Below are 25,193 nucleotides of genomic sequence, written 5' to 3' on the forward strand. Positions count from 1 at the left end.
TTGTGTACAGTACAGATTTTTCCAGAGGAAATGGACTTTCTTCTGCAGTTCGTATTTGAGAAGGGAGCCCCCAGTGCTGTAGGGAGTTAATACTTTCTGTTAGCTCTCTGCCATGGTGCTCCTAGAGCTTCTCCTGGATGATAGCTTAAGCTGATTTTCCACCCTCTCTCTGTTTCCAGGCAGCTGTTGCACCTCATGTAAAAGGCCGAAGATAAAAAAAAAATGAAGATTTTTCAGCGTGAGATGCGGTACTGGCTGATTCTGGCTTTTTTGGAGGTTGCTTATTTCTGCACCATTGTCCGGGGTCAAGGTAATTGAAAAAACTGGGAGTCTAGTCTCTTGGGGTCTTCATTCTCACAATCTTTGGTTGGTACAACTGTGTTTCTAGGCAGGAAATCCATTAGCTTTTATTTATTTTATCAACTGTAGCAATGGAACACACCACTTCCAGGGTTACTATGTCACCAGAAATTGGGCATAGTCATTTTGGAGGAGTTGATTAAAGAGGGTGCTGAAAAGCTATCAGAGTTTGATCTGTGAAAACCAAGTCTGCATGTTGCCAGATCAGATATGTTAATAATAGCAACAGCATATATGTATGTGTATCTTCTCCCCATCTTATTTCTCATAGAGTCTATAATACATTGATTTTATTTTATCTTTTGAAGACCTAGTCTCTTTGTGTATCCTTGTCTGGCCTTGAGCTCTCTGTGTATTCCTGTTTGGTCCAGAACTCACTATGTAGACCAGACTATCCTTGAACCTATAGAGATGTGCCTGCCTTTGCCTCCTGAGTCCTGGAATTAAAGGTGTATGTCACCACACCTAGCTCTGTCTTACAAAGACCCACCTTCCTCTGTCTTCTGAGTGCTGGCCTTAAAGTTGTATGCTGTCATACCTGGGACCTGTAGTATATTTATGTCACTTTAAACTTCGATGCTTTTTTTTTCTTAAGTCCTTTTCTTAAAACTGAGCACAGTTTAAGATTGTTAAGGGTCTAGTAGAGACTGCCAGTAATATGTGACCTTGTTGTGATCTTTTGGAAAAAAGAGTTTGTGAATCTACTCTTTGCATTAGCAAGACCTACACTGTTTTAAACCCCCTTTCTTATAAGTTACCACCCATGGGCTTAATCTGGCCCACTGTCTGGATAAACTTTTATTACACACGGATTTGTTTACATATTGCGGGTGGCTGCTTTTATGCTACAGTGGCAGAAGATAGTCATTATGACAGAGACTATGGCTCTTCAAAGCCAAACATATCTACTGTCTGGCCCTCTACACAGGATTGTGCTGTCCTTGAAGTCAGGGCACATCACACACAGTGTGTACACCACTGTAACTAGACAAATGCATGATAATGCAGAAACTTAACTGCTGCTGTGGAAATATCACTAGAGCGGAAAGTACAGACGTGATGAAGTATTTTAGGAATGCTAATGTCTCATATCTGGATCTGAGAACTGCAAAAGTCAAATGCACGGAAACACCATACCCTGCTTCTTCAAAGCAAGGCACACCTGTTTAAAAAGGCATGGAACTTGACTTCTTGCAAGCTCAAATAATTGTTGTGCACCTGGGATGGATGGTCATATTTTCAACCACTTCACTGAACACATAGTGAGTAGTTAAGGAGGCGGAATCTGCTCGTCTTATTTACATTGGTGAAAGAATGTTTTTAGAAGCAACTTACTCCCTGAACTCCATGATGCAAGACACAGGTCCTTAGGAATGGAACAAGTCACTAAAATGGTCAGCCATGCCACCTCATTCTGGATTAATTTAGAACCTTCACTTGAGGTTTGGAATAACTGGTAGTAGTGATCTCTATGCAATGTCTTCAAGGGTGCACCACCAGATTCACCTTGTCAGACAGATTCTGTTTCAAATGAACAGTTGAGGGGCACATTTTGTGTGTCTGTGGTTCATGCACTAAGCTGAGAAGCTGAATAAGGCTTTTTTTTTTTTTTTTCCTCATCAAGAAGCATACTGGCCACTAGGTAGATAGAAGTCTTAACAGATAATCACAGTGCATATCCCATGGGGCTGTGGCCAAAAGCAAAAGCTGGAGACTAAATGTACCTTGGAACTGTTGCTGATTTTCAGATAATTTTATTTTGCAAAGATGGTAAGATTGAGAACAACACAACCTGTGCTTGCGCCTCATGTTTCAGGCATATACAGAGTTGTCAGAATGCAAAAATACCAAATTGTTCATAAACTGAGCGTTGATGGCTGAAGGAGGCAATGCGGCTGGAGAGAAAAGTGTGGATGCAGGAATGAGAGGGAGAAGAGATGGGGCATGTTTGCTGATTAGGTGTGCAGGCAGGTGGAAGAGAGGGAATGTGAGAGCTGACTCTGAGGCTCCCTGACTGAGACTTGAGAGGAGAGGACATTTATTGCTTCTACATCTTTGCACCCCGACTGCTTGGTCACCGGAGCTCACTAACAGCAGTGCTTTGTGTCTCTGCTACTAGAGAAGGTTTGAGTCTTAGAAGGCACTGGTTGACCAGAATAGACAAAGGAGGAATTGTAAGTGGAAGATACTGAGTTCAGCCTTAGACAAATATGTGGTGCTTTAGAGTTTGGGGAGACATACAGGTGGGGTTGGGAGGTATGGAGTTGATGGAGTTTATAGGAAAAAAATTCGGACAGGAGAGTTTGTACTTGAGTTGTATTGTACTTTGCAATTAGGACTAGAGAGCTTTGGGTGCTAGAGGTCTTGTTAGAGAGGGCTAGCTCCATGGAAGGATGGCGATGAGGCCTGCAGAACACTCTCAGACAAGAGTACAGTAGAAGAAAAATGGCTGAAGAAAAATGGCTGACTGAAAGCGTCCAAGGTAGAAGAAAGAAGAAGAGGAGGAGGAAGAGGAAGAGATCAAGGAAACTACAAGAAGAGTCAGGGAACTGCAGTATCTGGAAGTGAGGGTTGGAAGACTGTGAACATGCTAAGCAGTCCAAGTTAGAAAAACGTTAGCTGTCACTGGCTCTGGTGTCTGAAAATACACAACTTCCAGAAAGCTTGTATTGTTTCCACTCAGTTACATACTTGAGTTTGAGCAAGGAAAAACATACAAATTGCTTTACTGTATTGATTTTATATTTTTATGAGCTATATTGTAGTGAGATCCTATGAATTGGTCATTTTTTAAAAATATGACCCTGAAAAGCCATGTAGACATTGTGAAACTTGCTTTGAACAAAATTGAAAATAGGAGAGATAGTCACTGTGGTCAAAAATAAAGTACCACAAACATGTTCACTTCCTGATTTCCAGAACTCATGAATGAGTTATATGCAAATGGGAGTTAGAGTGTATGCTCACCTTGTAATGATAGAAGGGTGGTATTCACACTTTGTCAGAATTTCACAGTAATTATGCACTGGTTTCTAGCAATACTTGCTTAGGATGGTTAACAGAAAGACTCATGGAAGTAAACTAAGTGCCACTTAAAGCTCCAGGGCAAGGCTGGACATGGTGGCATTTGTAATCCCCACTTGTTATTTTCAGCCAGTACATTCATTCAGTTTGCAGCAGTAACAGGGAACTAACACAGTTGATATTAAAAGGGATATGGGAGGGTACATGGAGGCAGGAGGATCAAGAATTAATCATTTTTACCTCTGGTCTTGTGCTATGTAAGACCCTATCTCAAAATAAAACAAATCCTTCTAGGCATATTAAATGGAAGATTTCTCATGGAGCCTTGATATAACTTTATGGAGACCCCACATTAGCTCATGAACACATACATTTTTGTATTGTGAGTAGTCTAACATATTTGGGAATTGAAAATATTTGTCACATTGCTGTCTTCATCATCTTTATAATGGATCATGAAATTATAACATATTGTATTATAAGTGAGATTGAAAAGAACTACTAGCATATTCCACAGTGAAAGCTTCCTCAAAATTTAAGTATTCCTATACATAAAACAATAGTAATGGGCGATGCATTTAATGGAAAACAATAAATGACATAAAAAGTTCAAGATTTTTCAGATATTTTAGAAAAACAGCCAATATACTTCTCTACTCTTTAAGGTTTTTTTAAAGAATAAAAACCATGTTGTCTCATTGATTTAGCATCATACATCATGTTTTTGAGACAGGATCTTGTTACATCTTCCAGCTTGGCCTAGACCCCATAATTCCCCCACCTTAACTTCACAAGGGCTAGGAATTAAGTCATGTGCCACCATGAATGCCTCTGAACTATATTGTAAAAGAAAACTATTCACTATGAACTCTATCAGAAGAGATTTTTGATTGCAAAAAATTTTATTTCTCTTTGGCCAATTTAAAGTGTATTTACTAGTAGATAGCATGGTAGCTCATTTAAGCAAAAAGAAAAACTCTCAGGCTTGGAAAAGAGTATTGCTGAAATCTAGGATGGCCTCACTTAGGGACCAGCTATCTTTTCCTATCAAGTGTGCCACTGAGGTGAAACCACTCAGCTACTGCCCTTCCTTTACTCACTGGACTGTAGATGTAACCGGCTTGTTAAATAATAAACACAGAACCAATTGCAGAGTTAAAAACCATGAGGTCAGAGCAAGAGCAGAAAAGCTTACCCTTCACTGCTTCTGCTGTTCTTCCTCTCTGCATGAGAGCTACCTCTCTGTGTCCTATCTTTTTTATAGATTTTCTGTTCTGTTTTCTCATTGGTTGTAAACCCAGCCACATGACCTCCTTGTCACTGCCTGTTTATACAGACCTCCAGGTCTTCTATGGTTGCTATTGAGATTAAAGGCATGTGTCTGTCATGCTGGCTGTGTCCTTGAACACACAGAGATCTACCTACCTCTGCCTCCCAAGTGCTGGGATTAAAGGCATGCACCACTACCACCAAGTTTCTGCTCTGGCTTGCTCTGACCTCAAGGCAACTTTATTAACATATAAATAAAACCACATTTCAATACAAATAAAATATCACTATACTGGACTCCTGCGGGAAGTTTTGGATTCCTGGGGGAAGCCTGCTTGACCTGCCTTCAGGTGCTCTTGCATTTCTAAGCCTGGGGAGTGTGGCTGATTGATAGTTTATCTCGTTCAGTGGGAGGGGTGATGGTGCTCTGTGGAAGAAAACCAGAGTTCTGTTAGGTAAGAAGATGGGATGTGGTCCTGGGCATCGATACACACACACACACACACACACACACACACACACACACACACACACACCACACACACACACACACACACACACATCTGTAGCTTCTTCCCAGTGTAAAATACAGTGTTAGAAACAACTGATGAAAATATATCATTAGCCATAGATCTTTACATAAATCATCACTTGTCAAAATAGCCATATTGCAACTGAGTTGAGAAAGAGGAGAGAGAGAGAGAGAGAGAGAGAGAGAGAGAGAGAGAGAGAGAGAGAGAGAGAGAGAGAGAGAGAGAGAGAGAGACAGAAGAAGGAGAGTCCTGTCAGAAGGAAGAGAAGAAACAGCAGAAAATTATCCATTGGCTATGCAGGTAGATTATGGAGTAACGTAAAAATGCCTTTCCTCCATCGATTCCGATGGAAAGACTGCTGAACTGTTCCCTTCAAACAAAGCACAGTGCAACACAGCAAGTCAAAGCCCTCCATGCTTTTAGTAACAAGCCTCAGTAAAGAGAAGATAAAAGTGGATAGCCTTCGTCATTCCCATTTTGGGTGACATTCATGTACACACAAGTATTTTCTGTCGAGCCTAATCTCATGTCACCATGGAAGAGTTTGTTGGCTTCCTCTGGGCTCCCAGTGTGTGCCCCAAACAAAACTTTACACTTGATTTTGTCTTTTTGAGAAGATTAGTATTTGAACTGACACAGATGAACTTTTTAACGAAGCTCACTCAAGCATTTTCTGGAAGTTAAGGACAGCATATATGAAATAGAAAGCACGTCCTTTGTGCTTGCAGAGGGAAAAAAAATCCACACAGAGATTCTTGTTGTGTGAGATAAGAGCAATTATTTTTCTAGGACTCTTCACAGAGTTTCTGTCAATTTTGTTTGCCCTTGCTTTGGCTCAAGTCCCAGTGCCTTCCAAAGGCAGGGGGTGGGGGGGGGAGGGAGATGACTTTGAAATCTAGAACTGTTTCTTAATTAGCATTTAGTCTTTGCACTGTATTTCTCCCCAAAGGCAAAAGTGCATGCTTCATGTCTATCCAAAGATTTTTGTCTTAGTGATTGTCAGAATATTTATGCTTCTGTTGGCATTAGATGTGATCTGGCTTTTCATGGACATCATGAGATGGTGGTCATATGATCTATTTGTAAGCTAAAGAGTTGACCTTTGCAGGACTTCGCTGTGTCACTTGCCTCACACTTTGTGCCCTTGAGGTCAATGGAAGACATGTCGCTTTGGGTTCTAGATGACCATCTGCATTTCATAAATGGAAACAGCCTAGCCTGGGCTGTTTCCATTGTTTACTGCTGGCAGCTTAGAAAGTTAGCTGTTGTCTAAAGAGATGCTGAGGCCCATGAACTCACACAGCATTCAAAGAATAGTGGCCTACGTAGTAAATCTTCTACAGATGTCTCCTGTCTAGCCTAGCCATCCTGAGTACTGTTAGCTTCTTGGCTCTCCTTGAGATTTCAGCACACCTGGCATGCTAGCAAAGTCCCTGGCACCTCTTAGAGTTGGCTTAGATCAAAGCCTCCATCTGCAGCTGTCCTTTCTTATTTCATGGGTCCCAGGTAGGTCAGGTTATTCTCACCAGTGCATTCATGCGAAAGCTTGTTGGTGATAAATGCCAACTGATGTGATTGAACTCAGAAATGATTTCTTAAACTTTTATTTCATATTTGTAATGTTTCCCACAGGTAATAAAAATGCATCTACACAGAGATTTTTCCTTCTGAGCTGAAGACTTAGAAAAAAAATACTTTCTTTGTTCATTAAAATGCTGGGCACTAAAATAGTTGTTCTTTTGAGAAATTTGTATTTTCCCATTAGCCAGAAAAATGGAAACTCTCTTTCCCCATTGTATCAAGTTGAAACTATAAAACTAATGCTTTTGTTGTGCTGGGAATGGTGTTCTCTACTTATACATGGTTAAGGGCAAGTCTACAGGGATAGTGTTCTTGAACAGTGTCTGTCAGTGCTCACTGATTCCACATGCCTGGATAGTTGTAAGATAAATGTCTCAGTTTGGGTTTCTATTGCTGTGGTAAACACCACAGTCAAAAGCAACTTGGGGAGGAAAGGGTTCATTTCAGTTTAGAACTCTCAGGTCATGCCTCCATCACTGAGGGAAGTCAGGGCGGGTACCAGAGTGTTACATGTATCCTAAATGGTATTATAATAAAAACCTGGAGCCAGATATCAGGGTAAATGCTGAAGGTCAGAGGAAACAAGCCATAGCTATTTCTCACCTTGCCAATTCCTCAGCTGATCCTGTCTCCATGAATCCTCACACTGAATGTCTCTGAGTCCCCACCTGAAAGGCTCTGAGTTCCTGTCTCTTCACACCTTATATGTCTATCTCCACCTTCCTTGTGCTGGGATTAAGGGCATGTGTGCTTCCCAAATACTGGTAGCAAAGGCATGAGTTCTCAAGTGCTGGGATTAAAGGCATGTGACTCCCAGGTACTGGAATTAAAGGTGTGTGCCACCACTGCCTGGCTCTGTTTCTCTCCTAGACTGGATTAGTTTTGTGTAGTCCAGGGTGGCTTTGAAGTCACAGAGATCCAGACAGATCTCCACCTCCTGAGTGCTAGGAATAAAGGTGTGTGCCACCGCTACCTGACTTCTATGTTTAATCTAGTGGCTGGCTCTGTCATCTGATCTTCAGGCAAATTTTATTAGAGTACAACAAAATACCACCACACCCCAGGCAGGAACCTGGAGGCAGAAGCTGATCCAGTAGCCATGGAGAGATGCTGCTTACTGGCTTGCTCCTTGTGGCTTGCTCAGCCTGTTTTCTTATAGACCTTCCTATAGGCCAGTCTCATGAAGGCATTTTCTCAATTGAGAATCTCCACTTCCTAAATTCACTCCAGCTTGTATCGAATGAACCCTAAAAACTGACCAGGACAAGACAAGTAGTAAGTTCTTTGTTTATCTAGCTCAGTGCAGGGTGGGTTGTTTTTTTTTTTTTTAATCAAGAAGCAGTGCTTAGATTTCACTCAGGCCAGAGACTGTCCTTTCCCAGTGTGTGAACTTGAATAAGGTTTTCAGCAGCTATTCCTTGGTTCCTTTATCCTAAAGTCAGTCTAGTGACATATTTTTGTGAGCATTTAAATGAGTTTTTAAACTCCATCATGAGCTAAAGGGAGAGGAAGGGGGAGAAATTTTTATTGGCCATCTATTGTATTCTATCAATGAATCTATTTAAAGTTATGATCTAGGCTTTGTAGAAAGCATTATTTTTTCTAAGCATAAGGAAACTGGCTTTGGAAGAATTGGCCATGGGATTCAGGCCGTTTAGCTGATCAATGGCAGAACTGGAAATCAATCATGTCCGAGCTCGTGTTATGCCTCATGCCCTTTATGAAGGTCTGTTTCCTTCCTCAACGCTGGGTCCCAAAGTAGGGAAAAGAAGACTGGTACAAAGTGGGTGATGAGTCCTGACGTTCTGCTAATGAATAACTTTATTTAGATATTATAGAGTAAAAATGTCCGTGTCAAAGGACTTCTTTTGAAACCCTGGGGCATTTGCAGAAGCTTCCGAAACATATAGTTTTAATGGCTTACATGAAAGTGAAGAGATCTGAACACTTTTGTGAAGTTTCAAAAGATAAAATACTGTGGCCTGAATTATTATCATGTATGACACACCTGATCTGCGTAGATCAGCTTCTCCCAAAGAGTACATCAGAGTTTAAAAAACACTATTATCTTGCATTCACCCTGAATTTATGATCACTATCTCTAATATTTTATTTATTTATTATTTTACAGTGTGTGTGTGTGTGTGTGTGTGTGTGTGTGTGTGTGTGTGTTTGCATACACACGAGTGCAAGTTCCTGTCAAGGTCAAAAGATGCCTTTAGATCCCCTGGAGCTGGAGTTATAGGTGGTTGTGAGCCACCCGACACAGGTGGGAACTGAGCTTGGGTCATCTGCAAAAGCAGTGCTGACTCTTAACAATTGAGCCATGTCTCCAGCCCCTCTCAAGTGTTTTAGGATGAATATTGTATTACCATAATATGCCTCAGATAGTTTCCTCAACTATATCATCAAAAATATTTGATTGCTGCAGTGGAAAACTTGAAGTCATACATTCGATGATCCCAGTAAGGTGGAGAAGTTTTCATGTCCCAAGTAGGAAAATACAACCTTGACACATGATGAAATCAGTTTACAAGACTGATTGTCTCAGGTTGGTGCTGTCTGACAAATGGGTATCCCTTGGGAGAAAAGCACACTCTCGAATTTGTCTTATCTTGCACACTGATTGATTCATGACTGGGGTTGTAGAAAGAACACCTTTCAAGGCTGATGAACTCTTGTGTAGTTTGATCATGCTACTTTGACTTTTTTAATTTAATTGTTTTCATGTTTAAGCCATTTTGTTTTTCCTTTTCAGTGGCTCCACCCACAAGGTTAAGATACAATGTAATATCCCATGACAGTATACAGATTTCATGGAAAGCTCCAAGAGGGAAATTTGGTGGATACAAACTGCTCGTGGCTCCAGCTTCAGGTAAAGACAATCTACTATTTTATCTGGAGCTTTAGGAACTTTTTATACATGGATGGTTAAAAATATGTAGTGCTAATCATTGTTGCTTTAGGATTGTGTGAAAGACTTGGTTTAATTTAATTTTTGAACTTGTTAAATTCTCTTTTCACCCAGGAGATAGTGTTTCCCAAAGTATAAGGTCTGACTCTTGGGTTCAACCATGATTGATTCACCTTATGCCCAAATTTCCAGAATAGCAAAAACCCCTACCACTCATGTTTCAATATATAATAAATATTTTTGATCCATGGATGCTATAAAGAAACAAAATCCCTGAGTGTACAATAGTTGTGCCTGTTGGAATAAGTTATAATTAATGAACTTTATAAAGTAATACTAAGCAATTACACATCAAAATGCCAACTAGACATTTTGAAAATAAACTCTAACAAGTGAAACACAAATTGAATAGATTTATTGGTTATTATATAAAGGTGTGGTATAAAATTGTAGGTGAAATTTTCCTTCTCATGTTTTATATTTCTACTATACAAATAAAGTTAATCAAGGCAGGGCATGTAGGGGAACTGAATGGGTGTCATGGAGACGCACAGAATCAACACTGGATTTCTTGCGCACCAATTCTGTTTCTGTTACAAGTAATGAGGCAGGTTATTTAGCCTCTTAGGGCCTCAATTTCTCTTCTGTAGAATGTATGAAATCATTATCACCCTCTTCATGGAAGCTTCCTGAGCATGCACATGGCATTTTCCAGAAGCTTATTTAAAATACAAAATATGAGATCCCAGCCCCAAACTTCGGAATCAATTTGAACTGTAAAACATCCCAAAAGAATTGCTGTAAAATTGAAGTTTGGGAAGTACTGATTGTGAAGGCCAAAGGAAGTAAAGAACACATGTACAGCAGGGGTGCCATAGAGTGATTGCTAAGGGACTGTTAGTTACCTCAGGGATGCTCTTCAGGATGTCTCTCAGTTCTCATCCTCACACACAAGTACACAATAACTATCTGGTAAATCATGACCTCAGCAGATCAGTTACTTGCTACTGTGATAGAATGCCAGACATAAGCAATTCAAGGGGGAAAGGTTTATTTTGTCTCCTGGTTTTGGAGGTTGAGTCTGTGGTTACTTTGTCCATACCGGCCCTGGGCATGCGCAGCAAAGGAGAACTGTTTGCTTCACAGCTGACATGGAGCAGAGTGCGAGAGAAAGGCAATGTTGCCACTCAGCTGCTTTCTCTTTTTTCTCCTTTTATTCTGACCTGGATCCCCAGCTCATAGAATGCTGCTGCCCATATTTAAAGTTTTTTTTTTCCTACTCAGTTAATTGTCTAGAGATACATCTGCACAGATGTCTACAGAGCTGTGCCTCACCTAGCTCTTTTGTGATCTAGACATCTTGACAATGATTAATCATGATACCTGTAATATATATATATTTTTTTTTTGAGCTGAGGACCGAACCTAGGGCCTTGCACTTGCTAGGCAATGCTCTACCACTGAGCTAAATCCCCAACACCTATTTTTTTTCAAGACAGTGTTTCTCTGTGTAGCTTTGGTGCCTGTCCTGGATCTCATTCTGTAGATCAAGCTGGCCTCGAACTCACAGATATCTGCCTGGCTCTGCCTCCTGAGTGCTGGGATTAAAGGCATGTGCCACCACTGCCCAGCTAATACAAGTTTTTATAAATAGAATTCAAATAGGTGATAAAGATTGATATATAAAGCTGGACTTCTTTCTGTTAAGGACTATTTCTCAACTGATTTTGTGTTCACAAGTGTGTAATCTTACCAATTATTTGATTTAAAATTCTCAAAAAAAATATAGGTAGATAAAACACCTGTTTTCTAGCTTGGTCACTAATATTAAGCATTATAGACTCATTCCAAGTTATTAACTTAAAAAATTGAGGGATTCCCTATGTCAGGTCTTGAAAATACGTTCTTAGTCAGTACTTTAATTTTTACAGATTAATTGCTAATTATACTAACTTGTTAAGCATCCCAAACACACATCACTGAGGAATCACAGATCTTAGAAATGACTCAAGTGCCTTGTGAGCCAAACCTCAACATGATCCTCCAATCCCCTCCGAGACAGTGTTCTCAAAATCTAGATGCCTAACTTCTGCTTAACTATCTCCAATGATAGAAATTCTGAGTTAAAATATTTCTTAATGAATATTAGGTTTACTCATCCACTGTCCTTATTACAGTGGCCAAAGGCAACCAGTCCATTTAGATACACAAGAATCTACTTGATTAAACACAGCAAATAAAGAAGTATAATAAATACATTTAACTACAAAACATTCACGGACATTTTAGCACTGTGAACCATTGTCCAAGTCTTTTTTATGCCAGTTTTTTCCAAAGAATGCTCCACGGTGTTCTACAGGGTACTAATAGCAGTTACATGTTGTAGAATATTATGATAAGGTGTGTTACTTTTGTTTATGTTGTATTTGTTTAACTCTGTGAAGCTGTGTTACTGTGCCTGTCTAAAACAACTGATGCTGATGGTCTAATAAAGAACTGAACAGCCAATAGTGAAGCAGGAGAAAAGATAGGCGGGGCTGGCAGGCAAAGAGAATATATAGAAGGAGAAATCTGGTAGGAAAAAAAGAAGTAGCCAGATGAGGAGGACTCTAGGGGCTAGCCACCCAGCTACACAGCAAGCCACGGAGTAAGAGTAGGATCTACAGAAGAAAGAGAAGGAGAAAACCCCAGAGGCAAAAGACAAACGAGGTAACTTATAGTCAAAATGTTGTTAGTGGTTTTTGCTCTTTTAGGGGGCCTGCCACCCAGCTCCCAAATAAATCACACACAGAGGCTTATTCTTAATTAAAAATGCCTGGCCTTAGCTTGGCTTATTTCTAGCCAGTTTTCCTTAACTTAAATTAGCCTGTCTACCTTTGGCCTCAGGAGCTTTTTATCTTTCTCTGTTCCAGCATACCATTTCTCTCCTTCTGACTCTGTGTCTGGCTGTGTAGCTGGGTGGCTGGACCCTGAAGTCCTCCTCCTTCCTAGTTCCTTCTTTGATCCTTTTTCCTTCCAGATTTCTCCTTCTATTTATCCTCTCTGTCTACCAGCCTTACCTATTCTTTCTCCTGCCTTGCTATTGGCCATTCAGTTGTTTATTAGACCATCAGGTGTTTTAGACAGGCACAGTAACACAGCTTCACAGAGTTAAACAATATACCATGAACACACACCTTAAAATAACATTCTTCAACAGATGATTTTCAAATGATAAGGGTTTATGAAACAAGACAACTTAACATCTGGAACACTTAAGGAATTGGGCTTTGGTAAGAGAAAACTCAGTTTTGTCCTTCAGCAGCAGGCAACATAGATAATAGCAAAAACCATTTCAGATCTAGATATTAATTTTATTGGAATTCAATTAAAATTTAAAAATATATGCTAATTTGATTAATTTATACCTTTCTGAGGGCTGTTAGAGGGAGAGAAGTTTTGAATTAATTTCCCCCTCATTTCAGATAAAATACTGTCAGAAATTCTAGGGGAAAAAAAAGGTGTTTTTAAGCTTTGCAAAGACACCCAGTATTTAACCAAAAGCATTTTAAAGAAAGCGTTAGATGCTCGTATAGTTTGATGAGGATTTTGAAAAATTTTTTTTTAAATGAATCAATCTGACTTAAGTAGCCAGGCAATAAATACTTCCTTCAGCATCTTGAGGCAGTGATGGCCAGATTTAAGATAATTAAGTTATTTATTATTCAAGAATGCTTTGTATTACTCCAGGGAGCAGAGGCAAACCATGTCAGCATGGCTAAGAACATTCAGCCAGCTTCTTGTGCCCTGTGTCCATCCGCCCTCCCGCCCTGCATTTCAAGAGGCATCCCTCTTCTCTTTGAAGACTATCTGACGTTGAGCATCTGCTTTCTAATCTCATACTGTGGTTTCCACTGATAATCGGTGTGATAGAGTGCTCCATGAAAGTCTTTTGTAATTTCATCTAACCTGGGCAACCATTTGTTATCTGAAGCAGAAAGGATATGCTGAACCTGAGAATGAAATTGCATTACAGTTAAGCTCTGTGCATGAATGTATTAGGTATGTGTATTTCAGGTGGCGTTACCTACTGTCTGATACCTGTCAAAGTGTTGTGCATTGTAAATATATACAACCAAAATTTTAAAAAAAATTAATGTCTTTGCCTTTTAACAGTCTTGCATTGTGGTTCATAAAAGTTCTCAGAGCATGCAGTTCCTTACAGCTTCGAATGGACTTACCTTTCTGTTTTATTACAGGGGGAAAAACCAACCAGCTGAACCTGCAGAACTCGGCAACAAAAGCGATCATTCAAGGCCTTCTGCCAGAGCAGAATTACACAGTTCAGCTTATTGCCTACAATAAAGACAAAGAAAGCAAGCCAGCTCAAGGCCAGTTCAGAAGTGTGTATTGACAGTCTTTATGCACCATTGGGGGCTCTCGGCTTAAAATACTAGATGTGTGAGGGAGGCTTTTGAGATATTTTGCCTTTTTGTCTTCTGAACAAAGACAGTTAGTGAGACTACCTGTCCTCAGGTTCAGATGACAAGTTACACTGTTTGAGATCCCCCCATCGTCAGAAAGCTTTCAAGAGGCTTTCAGTTTAATTCCGTCCTGCTTCTCTCCTGATGGCACTCCAGTCTCCCGCGTCCTAAATTGTTACAGAAGTACCGGAAATGATGTCTCTTAAGGTTGATGAGAAACAGGAAATGAGAGGAGCAGAGGCGGTCCACTGCTCTTGAGTGTCAAAGCTTTGTGACTGGTAATTTCAAGAATTGCTCCTGCTGAGCAATAGAGGAAACCCGGGGGCCATGGGAAGCTTCCCCATTGGCTTCTCCCTCAGAGCACGTGAAGAAAAGCTGTTTATGTTCTGCTTGCTCTTCTCTGTGGGCCAGTCGCTGTAGCCCGCCAGAACTTCTTGTAGACAAACTGTAGGAGTGCATTCTGTGATTTAACTGTTACTGTTAACCGGTGAGATATGGGGGCATTTGTTCTGCTCACGTAGAAATAAATTTGTTTGCAGGACCTTCTTTTCCCTTTTGCATTTCGCTGATATTCTTGCTCCCTCACGTGATGGAGCTAAATCTAGTCTGGTCTTCCTCCCTTGAAAACTTCCATGGTTACATGCTGGAAAGTGGTGGTCATGATAAAGTCTTGGGAGATCTGGATTCTTCTTGAATGAAACTTTTTGATGCATAAACAATTGTTTGGACTTTAAGAGTAGAGAGAATCCTTGTGCTGGTGAATTGATTACTATAGTACCGCTTTGTTGTGGGGCCTTTGTCCTCTCTGCCACGTTCCCTGTTCCCTCCCTCCTTCCCTCTCCTCCATCTCTCTCCTCTCCTCTCCCTCTTTTTTTCTTCTTTTGAGACAGTGTTGTAGATCAGGCTAGCCTGGAACCCACTATGTAGCCTAGGCTGACCGGGCACTGTGAACCTCCTGCTTTTTTCTCTTCTCTTCTCTTCTCTTCTCTTCTCTTCTCTTCTCTTCTCTTCTCTTCTCTTCTCTTCTCTTCTCTTCTCTTCTCTTCTCTTCTCTTCTCTTCTCTTCTCTCTTCTCTTCTCTTCTCTTCTCTTCTCTTCTCTTCTCCTCTCCTCTCCTCTCCTCTCCTCTCCTCTCCTCTCCTCTCCTCTTCTCTCCTCTCCTCTCCTCTCCCCTCTTCTCCCCTCCCCTCCCCTCCCCTCCCCTCCCCTCCCCTCCCCTCCCCTCCCCTCCCCTCCCCGGATTACAGGATTGTAATTTTGACACTCAAAAGAAATGGATCGCTTCTCCCCTCATTTCCTGTTTCTTATTGACCTTCAGAGACGTCATTTCCGGTACTTCTGTCATGATTTAGGAGGCAGGAGACTGTGCCTCTACACCTGGCCCGACAATTTGTTTCTAACTGATTTTGTTCCTACAGAACATTATACTTTCTGTGTGACCTTGGGGCCCAACTTCCACTGGGGCTGTGGTCTGTTTTGGAACACATCTTTTTTTTTTTTTTTTTTTTTTTTTTTAGCTTAGGATCAAACCTGGGGCCTTGTGCTTGCTAGGCGAGCACTCTACACACTGAACTAAATCCCCAACCCTTGGAACACTTCTAAGCCACGAACTTTTCTCCTTGGAAGTATGTTCCACTGGCCTCTGCTTGAATCAGCCTGTCCATCTTAAGGGGCACAGAAGTGTTCCCCTTCCAGGAACAGATTTGCAGATGCCCCCATGTTTGAAACTATTCTCATTATTTCCTGGAATTCTTTATACCTCTAGCATTTCTTAACACAGTTTTTCCCCATATTAAACTGACAGATGCATTTTGTTTTAGAAAATGTAAGTGACCTGGGTCATAGCCCAAGTGTGGGTGGAGTAAAAGATGTAGATTTGGAAATAATCCACAAAGGATAAGACTTTAAATTGTTGGATGACAAAATTATAGGCAGAGATGCAAGGCAATTTTAGTATAGGTCATGTTTCAGGAATGGAAGGAGAAAAGGAGTCCAAAGATGCAAGTATAAAAGATAGGGTAGTGGAATAGGAAAAAATTGCAATTGTATCTGCAAAAATTGAGAACAAAGATTTTTAAAGAGACAGAATGCTGATTAAGAATTCAGAGAATGGGATCTAAAGGTGGATATAAAATTCAATTATTGAACCTAGTGAGAAGAAAGTATCTTAAAATTTTAATTATTATTCTTAGCTTGGAATGAAATTCCTTGGTATCAGAAAGAGAAGGAAGGTTTTAAAGACAGGATTGCTAGAATTGAGGTGATAAGCCCTGGGCAGACGACAAATCTAGAATCCTTTTAGCAAAGGCATACAAGCCAGTGGACAGGCAGAGGAGGGGTGCCACTGAGACAGGATTGATGGGACCATCTTCTGGGCAGGATGGCAAGGATGGCTGGAGAAATCATCTCCCTATGGAGCTGACCTGCCAATACATCTGCTCACTTCCTTCAACTAAATGAAACAATTAAATGACATATCTTGCCATTGCCTTTTTTTTTTTTTGTTTCTTTGCATTTTCACAGGGAATTTTATATGTACAGAAGTTTGACATTTGGTGATGACCTTGAAATCTTTGGAAACTTTAGAAGCCAAGCAATGGCAGGCAGAGTGTCAAACACAGAGTACAGTGGGAAATTAAGCTAATGATGCAGGTGGCCACGAGTGTACCAAAGGAGTAGGGGTGGTTTTTAGCCTCTGAATATTGCCTCATTAAAGTGACAAGCACTACCATCTGACTGTCTGCGGGAGACTGTGAGAGCCCAGCTCCCACCTTTCCCACATTTTCTAGGGTTCTTAGGAGGAGGAGAGAAGGATAAGAAAATACCAGATAGAAAGAGAGACCTAACGGACAAGAAGAAAGACAGAAACGTAGGATAGCTTTGGGAGGGCCTGGATCAATACCCAACAGCCTCATCCTTTATTGAAAGGGGTTTTTTTATAATATGCCAAGGGATGAGGGAAAAAAGACCTCCTCCTTGCAAGATCAAAGCACACTGTACAGCCAAGTGTAGACCATTCCAAACACCTCGTAGGCACACCCATGGTTAATCATTCATTGTGTAGCCCTGCTGGGTAAAGCAAACTCAGATACTCTGACCCTGAGTAATTTGGGCCTCTACAACTATCAAAACTATTTTTTTTGTCATTTTTATTAGTAAAGGTTGATTATACATAATGAGTTCCATTATGACATTTTCATGCATGTTCATAATTTTTGTCATATTCTCATTCCATTACCTTTAATGTCCCACCCTACTCCAACTGATTGCCTTCCTTATCCCTTCTAGACCCCTTCTACTTTGATGTCTTATTTTTCTTCTTTACTTGCAAGTGTTCATTGCAAAGAGTCATTGGTCTAGTTGGAGGCCTCTGGTTTCTGCTTTACTATTTATTGATGCTGGGCCCTCACTGGTACTCCTCCTGGTTATCCTGCTGTTGCCCTGTGTCATGGAGATCCTGCAGCTTTGGATCTGCAGGACAGGTCCCTTCACATGCTCCAGCAGATCACAGATGGGGTGGATGTTGGGGTGGGCTAGCAAATAACCCCAGTTCTGGACCTGGGTTCATGCAGGGTTGGTCAGCCTGCCACCTCTCCCTTGTCCTTACCACAAGGGTGAATTCTTTTGCATTGCCTTGGTAAGTTCACCCCTTACAGCCATGAGCATGGGGGCAGGGCCCGTTTTCCTTTCATGTCCTCAGGGTCCCACACCTAAACCTTCAGGGCCAGCTCTACTGTGTTCCCCAGGCTGGTGTAGAGGGGCCATTCTCTCAAGTGCTGCAGCTGATCAGGGGCAGGACCAGCTCTCCCTCTTTTATGACCTCAGAGCCAGCTCTCCCACCTGTCTTAGACATTGATGGAGTGGGGAGGGTAGCTCATCCCCATGCATTCCCGCACATGACAGTAATGGGGACAGCTCTCCCATACCCACAACAGAGGGCTGGCTCGCCCACACCTCTGCCAATGGGGTTGGCTCTATTGTGCTGCCCACTTGAGGTGCAGGGCCTATTCTCCTGAGTATTGCAGCTGGTGGTGGGCCAGGGCAGCTCCATGCGTTTCTTGTGGTGACCTTGACCCCACTGGCTCCTACAATTTTTTCACCCCCCTCTTCCACAGGATTCCTCAAACTCTGCCTAATGTTTGGCTGTGGATCTCTGCATCTGTTTCCATCAGTTTCTGGGTAAAACCTCTGATGGCAGTTGGGATAGACACCACTCTATGAGTGCAGTTGGGATAGACACCACTCTATGAGTTTAGCAGAATATCATCAGGAATCATTTCATTGACTTTTTTTTTTTTTTTGCAGTAGTGTTTGGTTCTATTCTAGGTCTCTGGGGTATTCTGCTTCTGGGTCCTGGCACTCATGGGTGAGCTCCCTCTCAGGGAAGAAGAACTCACCCTTGTGGTGAGGACAAGGGAGGGGTGGCAGGCTGACCAACCCTGCACGAACCCAAGCTGGACCAGTCATTGGCTGGTTACTCTCACAGTTTCTTCGCCATCTTTACCCCAGTTGGTATCTCCCAGTGTCTCCATTGGAAATCTTGCTGGGGTACAGGAAATGGCCAGTTCAGGCTCCATATCCCCTATTGCTAGGACTCTTAGCTAGGGTTACCTTCATAGGGTTCTGGGAGTTTCCATTGCTCTAGGTTTCTAGCTCATCCAAGAGATGCCCTTAGATTCCAGTTGTCTCTCCCAGTACTCTCTCCCTCCATCCTTCCCTCCCCTGATCCCTCTTGTTCCCATCCTCACCCCGTGTCCACACACCTCCCCCAGTCCACCAGGAATGCCCTGTTTTTCCTTCCCAAGGAGATCCCCATGCATTTCCTCCTTTAGCCCTTCTGTCCCGAGTCTGTGGATTGAAGCATGGTTTTCCTTTCCTTTACAGCTAACAGTCACTTATGAGTGAGAACATTAGTCTTTCTGGGTCTGGGTTACCTCACTCAGGATGATAGTTCCATCCATTTGCCAGCAAAGTTCACGATGTCATTGTGTTTAATAGCTGAGCAACACTCCATTGGGTAAATGCACCACATTTTCTGTTCTTTTCAAATTAAAACACTAACACCACTGTCTTTCTTTTTCTTCCAGTTAAAGATTTAGAGAAAAGAAAGGATCCAACAAAGCCCAGAGTGAAGGCTGTGGACAAAGGAAATGGAAGTAAACCAACCTCACCAGAAGGTTAGATATTTATGTGTTGAACTCACTTTGGGCGTGGCTGGCTTAACTGTACAGACAAAACATACATAGTTTTGGACATATCAGCAGAGCTGTACGATCTGTTATGAAAATCGCCATTGGCTCTTTTCCTCCCCCACTTCCTAATCGCTGCCAGCAATTGGTTGGGGGTTCTTCCATTTACCTTTCTACAACTAAACGAGCATACACATGAAAGCTGTCTTGTCATATTCCTCATTGTGTTTGTCGAGTCTTCATGTTAGGGACTTCCTTTGTGGATCCTTAGAGCAGGCAGGAGTCCATAGTGATCCTGAGAGCAGGCAGGAGTCCATAGCGAACTGTCTATTTTGCTTTGTTCTCATTTGGGCTCCTCCTCCACTGTGCTATGTATTTTTAAAACTATCCAAATACTGCTCACACTGTAGCCCATATTTTGATGTATAGCATTAATAGTTTATAATTTCCACTGGGTTGTCTTCTTTAATCCATGACTTACTTCAAATAAGTTATTAATTTTAAACATGTGGTGATCTTAAACATAGTCATTTATTATTAGTGTCTGACTTTATTGCACTATGTTCAGAACATGTGGGATGCAAGGGATATTTTTAAAAATCTGTTGAGATATTTTATTACTTAAATATGGCCAATGGTTAGATTCATTCCACATGTCCTTGAGAAAAATGTGTTTTAATTTCCCTCACTAATATTTGTCCACTTCTGTTTGAAACTGGCTATTTTAAATATTTGTAATTCTGGTGACATATAAATGAGAGTTAAATTTTCTAGGGAAAACTTACTTTTGTTACTTATAATGATTCCTTTTATCACTAACCATTCAATATTTGTCTCAAAGCCCAAGTGTCTAAAATAATCTAGTTATACCCTCTTTATTGGGGATAGTATTCACAAAACAATCCATTCTTGCTGTCACTATATTTGTGTTCCCAGGTTTATACTGAGGAATCTTATGGAGAAGATTGAGTGGCATTTGAATATCCTATGTTAGAGTCCTTATATTTATTTAATAACTGTGATGACTTAAATTTGCTGAAATTACTGATAATTTTGGATTCATTATTTCTTTGCTTTGTATTACTTCACATTTTTCATGTTCTTTTCCCTCTATTTACGGTTTCTGTTCTCTTTATAATGGTTTTACCCTTCTATTGGCCTGGAAATTGTTCATTCTTTTGTATTTCTTTGATATGATTGTATTAAGATTTAACATGCATATGAAACTTAACAATGTCTACAAGTATATGATAGCTTTAGCATATCTCAACAATCCTTATATTGCTTTCAGGGTATCACACTGTTTTCTGTCTACCAATTATGTCTCCTACTTTGCTTTGTTACGTCTTGTATTTTATCTCATGCCAATTTCACACAGCTCATTTAACCTTGCATTTTTATGTCGATAACTTCCAAGTGAGAAACATGAGTCTCAGTATCCTAAATTTTTCTGTTTATGTGTGCAGGCTTAGAAATCATTTTAGAGTTGCTCATCTGTGCATACTACAAGACGGGCAGAGTAGATACACAGTCTGTTAACTAAAATTTGATATTTGCTTTTAGTGTATGGTATAGGAATGTATATTCAAAAAGATCTGGGAACTAGGCCTGATTTCACAGGGGAATTCCAGATACTCTGGAAGCTGAGGCAGGAGAATTGCAAGCTCAAACTTGCCTGAGTTGCATCATGAGTAAAGGCAAACCTGGGTAATTGTAGTGAGACACTGTCTCAAAATAAAGAGCTATAACACAAAGCTGGGGTGGGTGGGATATAGCTCAGGGACAGCATGCTTGCCCAGGATGAGGTAAAGCTTGGATTAGTGCTTTTATTCACTATTCACTGTGTTTTGCCATTCAATTTTTCTTTCTTTTTAAAAAAGATTTATTTATTTAGTATATATACAGGAGAGGGTGCCAGATCTCATTGCAGATGGTTGTGAGCTACCATGTGGGTGCTGGGAATTGAACTTAGGACCTCTGAAGAGCAGTTGGTACTCTTAACTTCTGAGCCATCTCTCCAGCCCCCCTTGTTATTCATTTTTAACATAGGTTAACTTGAGTATGAAAAATATTGGTGTGCTTCATTACTAAAAGTCAAAAGTTAAGTAAAGGGCAATAAAAAAAAGTATCCTTCCTTCCAGCTTTACTTGGCCTAAGGAACCAAAGTCTTCCTTTTCCTTCTGTTTTTTGAGGTGGGGTGGGGTGGGGGCAGTGCTGGGAATTGAACCCACCCAGGACCTTGAGCATACCTGGTGTATATTTTACTACTAAGTGACATCCTGAACTCCTAGTCCATTAGTTTCTGACTTACTCGTTTCTGTTTCTTTTTGTTAAAGTACATTGACTAGCATTTTAATGTGGTATTTTTTTAAGTTCTCAGTTAATATTTGGATTAGCATTCTTTGCCTGTTTATGCCTAGAGAATATATGATATAAAAATCTATGGATTCACATGGCTTCAGAATTTATTAGTTTTAGCTGTATATTACTAAGTAGTCCCACCTTCTCTATTCTTTGCCCTAAATACCTTCCTCTTGACCTTTAAAACCTAGGGCTGAGTGACGTAAATGAGAAACAAAGACAATAATACAAAATTGATGGTGATAGGGTCATATGCTCTGAGGTTGTACAGTCCATAGTGCGTGTACTCCCTTGAGGATATATTCATGGGGGACTTTTCCTGAGTCCATGGTCAGGGAGGTTTATTGCAGTGATCAGGACCTATGTGGGGGCTAGGACTCACAGGAGACTTGGAGGGGGAAGGATAGAATTATTTTTAAGTGAGGTGTGTACAGGGGCTGTGAGGACTCTCCAAAGGCACAGACTATAGGAGCGAATTATCTTATGAAGTCCGGCTGGGTGCGCAATGGTTACCAGAGACCCGAGAGGCCCCAGAGCTTCAGGGCGGTGGAGGCAGAAAGAGCTGAAAGTCTGAGATCACCTTAGGTTATATAATGAGTTCCAGGTCAGTGTGGCTTACGGGGTGAGCAAAAATAAAAGCTGGGCTTAGGAAGAAGAAAAGGAAGTAGGTTATAACAGTGCAGGCCAGCTTTAGGGCTCCCAGGAGGAAAAATGTGAGGGAGGCCACTAACCACTCGGAGTCCTTCCCAAGACTCAGCATACACCCCTCCCAGGATGAGATCGTCCTATGATTCACATCAAACTATGTTGTTCATTGTTTGCCCTACAATCTATAGTCTTCTACTATGAGCATTTATACTGTGAGTAGCTCAGAAACAGTCAGTCCTACCTCACATATTTCAAAATTTTAACTTAAATGAGAGGCGCTCCAATGGTTAGCTGAAACTTCTGTGCTGTGAAATAGTTACTGATTTTTAATACACCATACATGTTTCTTCAATACTCAAAAGCTAGCTTACAAACAAAAGTGGTATTTGCCTTAGAGCACAGTGTTGGCACATTGACATGAATGCTTATTTCCCTACTGGCTGTCCAGACAGCTTTCTCTAGTTATTTTTGGCATTTTGCATAAAAACGCAGAACCAGATTGGAAAAGATTATGGGCCAGATAGGAAAAGAAGCATAAGGTTTCTTTCTTTTCTGCTAATTTTTTTTTCAATTAAGCCCATCAAGCCCCTCTTTTTCTACCCATGTACTAATGAGACTTGACCCTGTTAGCTTCTGGGATCAGGTGAGGTCAGGTACTTTCACACAGAATTGCCTTAGCCCTCCATTTTCTCTTTAGGTTCTCGGCTGTAACGAGAGAACTGGAGACTAGAATTCTCATTTTCTTGCCTCCTTAAATTTTTATTAATTTTTTTCTTCCATACACTAGAGCTCTGATTTTCTAGGGAAAAAAAAAACCTAAAAACATAAGATGGGATTGTTTTTCTTTCCAAAATAACAATACTTTGTGGGCCAGCTCAATCCTCTGGTATTTTTCTTCAATTTTTTTTTTTAACTGGGGCACAGCTTTGCTCATTCCTGACATATTGTCTGTGGCTGCTCTCCCACAATATCAGAGTTGTAGTGTCCCAGAAGAGATCATATGGCCAGCAAAGACTCAAGTATTTTGGCCTCTTCAGAATACAGTTGTTGATTTTTTGCCTTAGAATGTTTAAAACTCTCAGATATGTTGGGACTGAATCCCCCAATAAATTGGTTCCTTTTCTGAGGAAATTTGGTTTGTTCTGTTATTTCCAATCAGAACTGCTTAGGATGTAATTTCATTTATGAATCTGCCAAAGATTCCATTTCTTCTATGTCCACATTTTCTTTTCTTTTAAACTGGAAATGTGAGAACGCCTGTGTTAGTTGTGAAGACTGAATGAATTAATGTAAGTTAAATACTTAGAACACATTGAGTACTACTTAAGCATTTATTATTAATATTTGAGTGCTTAAAGTTGAGCATGGTGGTGCAAACCTGTAATCCCAACACATAGAAAGTATAAATCTGAGGCCAGTCTGATTTACATAGTGAATTCCAGGGCAACCTGGACTATAAATTGAGATATCATGTTTAAACTAACAAACAAACACAATAATAAAATAAAATAAATAAGAACCTTCCAATACTAGAAAGTATACTTATAGGTGAATCAATCAACCAATCAATTTATCTATCTACCTATCTATCTATCTATCTATCTATCTATCTATCTATCTATCTATCTATCTATCTATCTGTCTAACTCTCTCTGACAAAGTCTCATACACTTGATGCTAGTCTCAAACTTGCTGAAGCTGTTCTTGAACTCCTGACCTTCTTACCTCTAATTCCCCAGGGCTGGAATTATAAGTATTTCATATTTGACTAAGAGGCCTATCTTTTATGTCGAATTGACAGTGACTGCACAGATAAGATTTGATATATATCCCCTAGTGGGGCAAGCACTGAGTTAGCTACTGGGATGAACTGATGAACATGGTTGGTAGATGTCTACCCTCATGGAGCTTATGTAGCTCAGTGCAGCTTAGCATAGGTATCTAATGGCATCTCTAGACGAGGTGTCAACTCTGAAGTATGCATAATTATGTTTGGGTGTAGTTAGGTCTTATGATGGTACTCAAGGCATATTTTCCCTCCCTCCCTCCTCCTCCTCCTCCATCGTCCTTCTCCTCCTCCTCTGTCTTCATCTTCCTCCTCCTCTTCCTTCATTTTTTTGAGACAGGGTTTCTGTGTAGCTCTGGCTATCCTGGAACTCACTCTGTAGACCAGGCAGCCCTCGAAATCAGAGATCCACCTGCCTCTGTCTCCTGAGTGCTGGGATTAAAGGCATGTACCATTAGCACCCTGACATATTTTCATTTCTTAGCATCAATTTTGACACCTTTATGGTTCTTAACTCATAATGAAGAGACTGACTTAAAACTTACCACCTTTCCCACTAGTTTTCCAGGATGTACACATGCCAAATTCAAGATCGTGGATTCATGTTGGAAACAGTGGGACTATTTGGGATTGAAACATCAGATAGAGGTCAGAGGACCAGTTAAAACACAGGGATAAAGGTGGGTTTTTAGGCCAGTTCTGGCTAAATCCTGACTCCATTCCTATAAGTGAGGGGAAAAGTTTGCTGGTCAAAAGTGAAGTATTGGGGTTTAGATGTGGACTAGACCATCACATGCAGCAGCAGCAGCAGCAAAAATCTTCAGAAATTCTTCAGTGGGCAATTTCATCACTTTTTGAACAGGATAAAATATATGCATATAGCTCTTAAATATCTTTGTATGTGTATGTATTTGTATGGTGTATGTGTATGTACATATATGTATGAGCATAACCTCCACAGCTTACATATGGAGGTCAGAGGACTACCTCATGTGCCACTTTACACCTTATTTGAGACAGGGTTTCTTGTTCATGTTGGTGTATGCCAGGTTAGGTCGCCAGTGA

At 40.8% G+C, this 25,193-nt stretch overlaps 1 protein-coding gene across 2 annotated transcripts in view; it reads left to right on the top strand.

The window, feature by feature from the left end:
- Col14a1 (collagen type XIV alpha 1 chain) overlaps window positions 1-25,193 on the top strand; it is a 203,460-nt gene that overhangs the window by 19,969 nt on the left and 158,298 nt on the right. For both annotated transcript variants that reach the window (XM_036208869.1, XM_036208870.1), the window contains exons 2-5: window positions 180-310; window positions 9,526-9,642; window positions 13,920-14,063; window positions 19,232-19,321. In XM_036208869.1, the coding sequence (XP_036064762.1) occupies window positions 223-310; window positions 9,526-9,642; window positions 13,920-14,063; window positions 19,232-19,321 (439 nt within the window). In that variant the 5' untranslated portion in view covers window positions 180-222. The remainder of the gene's footprint in view (window positions 1-179; window positions 311-9,525; window positions 9,643-13,919; window positions 14,064-19,231; window positions 19,322-25,193) is intronic.

This window comes from Onychomys torridus, chromosome 16 (genome assembly GCF_903995425.1).
Source record: "Onychomys torridus chromosome 16, mOncTor1.1, whole genome shotgun sequence".
NCBI classification, from domain to species: domain Eukaryota; kingdom Metazoa; phylum Chordata; class Mammalia; order Rodentia; family Cricetidae; genus Onychomys; species Onychomys torridus.